Below are 6,130 nucleotides of genomic sequence, written 5' to 3'. Positions count from 1 at the left end.
GGTGGCATCTCAAACTTTGTTGAGGTGGCATCCTCCAACTCTATATTGTAAAGGAACATTCTCTCCTGTCATTCCTTCCAGACCTTGTGAATATCCAGTTCCTTAATAGTTGAATATTTGATAGTTTTAGCCATGGATAATTATATAAATTGATTACATTGGTGGTTGCTAAAATCCCACAGTTGTTTAAGGGTTATTTATTTTGAGAAGGGGGGAGAGGCAGAGAGAGAGAGAAACCCAAGCAGGGTCCACACTGTCAGCACAGAGCCAGACTTGAACCCACCAACTGTGAGATCACAACCTGAGTCAAAACCAAGAGTCAGACACTCAACCAACTGAGCCACCCAGGCACCCCAAGAACCTAGTTTTTGACTGAATATGAGGAAGTCTGCCCTAAGAAATAGTCTTAATAGTAAGCTCATGGGCTTAGATGTTACCAGAACAAGGTCTTGGGAAAAGTCAGCTTCATCTCTGCATTTATGAAGCTACGAAACATTGAAATCACACTTTCATTGGGTGAATCCCATGTATGAACTACAAATGATGTGCTTTTTAAATGAATAAAACTATTTTTTTAAGTTTATTTATTTTGAGAGAGAGAGAGTGTGTGTGTGCACAAGTGGTGGGAGAGCAGAAAGACAGAGAGAATCCCAAGCAAGAATCCCCAATGCAGGACTTGAACTCACAAACCTGAGATCATAACCTGAGCCCAAGTTGGGTGCTTAACTGATTGAGCCACCCACCTGCCCCTAAACAAAACTATTTAGAACCAGAAGTCTGGACAGTGTGGAGGCTTCTTGGTATTCTCTCACTCTCCCTTTCTGTCTGCCCCTCTCCCACTCACATTCTCTCTCTCTCAAAATCAATAAACATTAAAAACATACAGTTTGGGCCAAAATGGCCAGGTGCGGCACACCTGAGCTCTGAAATCTGGATAGATTTAAAAGTTCCAGACTCGTGGGCTTCAAGGAACGTGGACAGCAGGGGCAGTTTAGAGCCCCCATCACATTCCTTGAAGATAAATAATTTCTGAATCTCCTTTTCTCATTTGTTAAATGGCAGCAATTTAATTCCCAAGTCCCCATGAGTTGTAGGGTTCTCAGTGGACTCAGGGTTGGGCCCCGTTAGGTCCAGGGGAAATGGAACCCTCCTTTGGAACGTGGGAGGCAAGAACTTGATTTGGCAGCTCCCCTGTGGTTCTCGCACCCTGAAACCTCAGTTTTCGACTTTTGGGGGTTCAGGCCCAACCGCTTGTTCCCAGGGGAAGAGCTGCCATCGCCCTCTCCCCCACACACTCCCCAGGCCAAGAGATTCTGGTGTGGAAGCAAAGAGTCGACGGAAACCCTTATACCCTCTGAGGCAGCTGGGCCCACCGGTGCTGGGGAGAGAGTAAGGTGACGGAGGTGGTCACGTGCACAACCTAAGCGCAGGCGGGCCGGCGGAGCGATGTGAGTGGCCGACTAGGGCCCCAGGCAGGGGGCGGGGCTTGTTGTAGGCGGGGCCTGCCCAGGTGCTCAACTTCCAGCCCGCGCCGTGGCCCTGGCTGACTGTGTTAGGCCTAGCTTGGGTTGGAGTGTAATTGGTTTTGAAACCAGTGCAGATGGGGACGCTGCCGAAACGAAAAGATATTCCACCGTGGGTGAAAATTCCCGACGACTTGAAAGATCCTGAGGTGTTTCAGGTCCAGACACAACTCTTGGAAGCTATGTTTGGTGAGTGAGCCCAGCCCTGACCCAGGCGTCTCGGTCTCCGTGGTCCTGAGCGCTCATCTCCTTCCCCAAACAGGCGTAGGTGGATCTCGAATCCCGTACATCGAGCGAGTCAGCAAAGTCATGCTTGAGTTAAAGGTTCTGGAATCCTCGGGACTCGCCGAGGTCGTGGTTTATGGCTCTTACTTGTACAAGCTTAGGGCCAAATGGATGCTCCAGTCCATGGCCGAGTGGCACCGCCAGCGACAGGAACGAGGTGAGAGGTTTGGGGAAGCCTGGGTAGTTTTACTCCCTCTTCTGTAGCCCTTCTCAACTCTCCCTCTCTTCCACTGGCAACCACCACCCGCACATTAGGCACCACCCGGATGGCCCCCAGTAATGCTGTCTCTTGGTCCTAGAGACCCTGGATTAAGACTATGAAGAGAGGCTGCCTGGGACTGGCCTCATAGGGGAAGATTATCTGAGACCTGACCCCCATTCTTCCCTTCCCTCCAACACTCCCCCTAGCTTCTTGGGGGATATTGGAATGGGCTCAGCGACCCCACATTCTGAGGACTCCCAAGAATTCCAGGTGCAGACCGCTGGGCTGGGAAGTCCCAGAAATGAACCTTTAAAGAGGCTGAGAACTGCCCAGGCTTTTACCCTCTCTCCTCATGAACATCTGTTGCTTTCTGGTGCAGGGATGCTCAAGCTGGAGGATGCCATGAAGGCCCTGCATCTAGGTCCTTGGATGAAGTGAAGCCAGTTAGCAACCAACGCACCTGGATGCAGGATTGAGAGTAGACTGTGGTCAGAGCTGGAATGATCTGGCCTGGTTTAAAGTCTGCTCCAGCTTGGCAAGGAAAAACCAACTGTTTGTGGTCTCTGGCTTTGCCTCGGAGTCCTAATGTAGCTACCATTGCCACCTGCCCCTCTCCTCCCAAGTTTGCTAATTAAAGAATAAAATTTTGAATAAATAGCTCCTTGATGTTTCATTGAAGATATTGGAGATAACATCACAGCCAAGGTGGCCCTTGAGTTTAACCCTTAATTAAAACTTTCACAGCTAGAAATGTCCAAGAGCACACTTGGGGTAAAAAAAAAAAAAAAAGGGAGGGTCTAGGAGTTGGGTTCTGAGATGCAGCTTTGACCAAAACTCAGTCAGTCTTAGGGGAAATGTGATATTGTCTGGAACTGACCTGGATTCTTTTTAAACATAACTATAATAGGTGAACATAACATGTATAAAATGAAAAGCAAATATTCTCAAACAAATATAGAAGTGCCAGTACCTTTTCAATGTACTACTTTTATATACATGTAAACCAAATAGAAGACCACTAGCTGAGTTCTCTGCATTTAGTCTGCTGCAGAATGTTATTTTGGTTGGAATTTGAAGAAAATTTAGCCTTATAGATAGGAATATGAAAAGGGAAAACCATACAGACCTCTTGAAAGGGTCTCTGGGATTCTCTACCACACTTATACAAAATTACCACACTTGGCCCCCAAAGGGTAAGTGAAATTGGGGGAGGGGGTAGATGAAAGGTTTACAATAGGTGGGACTCAATCCTGATGGTGGGACAGTCAGACTGGGGACTACACTTTTCCCTACTAGAGATTAGCTTGGTAGTTCACAGATCAGAACAAATCCCACTTAGGGAGCTTTCTGGCCCTATGCACTTAGGTTGTTCAACCGCCTCAGTCTCTAATTTGGAGATAATAGGATCTGACTCCATACGAAGTTGTGAGGTTTAGCTGCTTATATATGTATGGTACTTATAACTGGCATCACATAGTAAGAAGTGTTGACTATTTCTTCGGGAGATTGACCAATAACGGGAGAGAAAACTATCAATGAGATGTTTTCTGCAAGAGACCAAGGTGGCATGTCCATCAGATAACTGCTCCCCACCCCCCCACCCTCTTCACTATCACTAAATGAATGGCACCACCATTTTAGCCCAGTGGTTCTGGCCAAAAACTAAGAGCCATCATTGACACCTCACATGAAATCCAGGAGCAAGCCCAATCATCTTTACCTTCAAAAAAATAACCCAAATTGAAGCCCCTGCTGCACCTGCATTTTCTCCAGCCCTGCTGTCTCCACTCCCATCTTCCCTTGCCAGGACTCCTGGAAGAGACTCAAACAGGTTTCAATGGTTTCTCTTTTAGTTATCTCATGATCTGTTCTTCAGCCACTCTTAATTATTATTATTTTTTAATATTTATTTTTGAGAGACATTTATTTCGCCTGACCTGTAAGGCCCTGCGTAATCTAGTTTATTATCCTGTTGCTGCCTCTCAAGCAAACCATTTTGGTGCCCCTTCAGGGCTTTTATCTTCTCTCTTGAGCCTGGAACATTTCTCATATTTTCAAATTGTTCTGATCCCTTCTCTCAGGTCCATGTTCATCTCTAGAGAGGTCCACTCCTTCACAGTCTCTACTTAACCTACTTTACTTTTCTTCATTGCATTTGTAAACCTTACTGACAGTGTTAGCTGCTCATTTTCCTCCTCTCTTCCACTATAGTGTAAACTCCAGCAAGACAGGGATTTTTTTTTTTTTTAAACAGGCAATATGTAGGATAGAATGTTTAAGGGTTATTTCAGAAAACGCTGATACAAGCTAGACTGCTTGGGTTTGAAAAATTATCAGCTATCTATTAGGTTTGGAGCCATGCGCATGTCGGCCTTTGTGCTTCAGTGTCCTGTTTGTAATATGAGGATAATAACTATCTCAATGTGTTGTAGTGAGGATTAAATAAGCCAAGACTATGTCCTAAGACTATGTCAAGTCTTAGAACAATGTCCCTTACAATGGGCATTCAATAAATACTTCTTGAATGTAGGAGGAAGGCTGCTGTTCATCCACTGCCACTGGAACTAGATTGCTCCCTTCCGGCCTCCAGCCCAATCCTTTAAGGTTCTCATTATTGAAGACTCGATGGGAGAAGCCATGGAAATCCTTTGTAAAGGGCCTTGTTTTTCTGTCTCCTGAAAGTGTGGAATGCTTGTCCTGTTTTTTGGGGTCTTTAGCACACCATACAGCTTTTGGGTAACTGGGAAAACAAAGATGCATTTTGGCACACTGTTGAAGTTCCTTTGGCGAGTAGAGCAGGAGACCAGGCATGTACCTCAATTGGCATTTTGACACCCTCCCTTACAGCCTTGAGAATTGTACCAATACTCTGGTCAGAAAGCAGCTCCTGCCCAAGATTTTGGGGGGGAAATCAGTCTCATCTTTCCCACACCCACAAGAAATGATTGTTAAAACAACTGTACCTCTGATTTTGAAGAACTAGACACAGATAAATGAATTTCCTCCTATTTGGAATGTCAGGAGGGGAAGCTGGCTTAGCTCCATGCGGTAAGAGGGCTTGATTATTTACAAAGGTTGGTCTGTCTTGCACATTTGTTCCTTGTAGGCAAGGAGATCTCATGGCCTGTCATGGCAGAATCATTGGTTGCCAGGACCAGAGGCAATACCAGGGCCCAAGACTCCATAGACTGGGGAGGGGCTCGTTTGGGATGAGGTGGGCTGTTGGCAGGTGCCATCTTAGTTTCCAGGGAAGACATTGTTGGTGAATCGTGATCACCTCATGGTGGTTCTCTATGGCTTTGGGCACATTTTAACAGAACAGCATTGGGCAGGATATTTTTGAAAACCTGTCAATGGTTGCAATGTAATGAGAACTATGGACTAAGGGGAGAGTACTGGTTGTAGTTATATTGGAATAAACAGCATTTTCTTAAGTAACAGTAATATTTAACACTTACTTGCAAATTTTTAATAGGTACCACACTCATGGATCAGAATCCCAAAATGATAGAAAAGTCTCCTTCCTATCATTTATAGGATTATAAAAATTATTATCCATTTATCTACCTATTTCTACTCTCCCAAAATAAAAAGCTGTCTATGCACTCTCCCAGAGTTTTTTTTTTTTTTTTTTTAATACAATTACAATTATAAATGTAGATTATTTTCCTCCTTCCTTATAGCTGGGCATTATTCCATTTAATTAGTTCTCTACCAAAGGATTTTTGGGTTGTTCCCAACCTTTGGCTTTTACATAGGTGTGGTGAATATTTGAAAGTCATTGTTTTGCCAGTTTGCAAGTAGTCTGTAGGCTACATTCTAGGGAAAATTGCTGGTCCAGAGAAGAAAAAGTGTATATAATTTTGATAGATATTACCAAATCGCCTTCCACAGGGGTTAAGGTAATTTCACCCCCAGCAGTAATATTGCCTGTTTCTCCACGAGTTCATCCAGAGATGGTTGGCATACTCTTCTTTTGCTGATCTGTTAAAATGCATAGTCTTTCTGAGTTCTGTACTTCTTGCTTGAGTCTGCTCTATAGACCAACAGCTGTGGTTCCCTCAAATTGTCCTTGGCTAGTGCACCCTTCAAACAATCAGTTTGCAATAAATGTGTGTGG

At 44.7% G+C, this 6,130-nt stretch overlaps 1 protein-coding gene across 1 annotated transcript; it reads left to right on the top strand.

Annotated features, from left to right (window-relative positions):
* Nucleotides 1–1,539: 1,539 nt before the first annotated feature.
* On the top strand, nt 1,540–2,667 carry DPPA5 (developmental pluripotency associated 5). Its single transcript, XM_045498763.1, has 3 exons — nt 1,540–1,712; nt 1,786–1,965; nt 2,390–2,667. The coding sequence occupies exons 1-3, from the start codon at nt 1,601–1,603 to the stop codon at nt 2,446–2,448; spliced, it is 351 nt and encodes a 116-aa protein (XP_045354719.1). The 5' UTR covers nt 1,540–1,600; the 3' UTR covers nt 2,449–2,667.
* Nucleotides 2,668–6,130: the final 3,463 nt, after the last annotated feature.

Source organism: Leopardus geoffroyi, chromosome B2 (assembly GCF_018350155.1).
Source record: "Leopardus geoffroyi isolate Oge1 chromosome B2, O.geoffroyi_Oge1_pat1.0, whole genome shotgun sequence".
NCBI classification, from domain to species: Eukaryota; Metazoa; Chordata; class Mammalia; order Carnivora; family Felidae; genus Leopardus; species Leopardus geoffroyi.
Note: the sequence above shows the minus strand (reverse complement) of the source record. Positions and strands in the feature narration are given on the sequence as shown.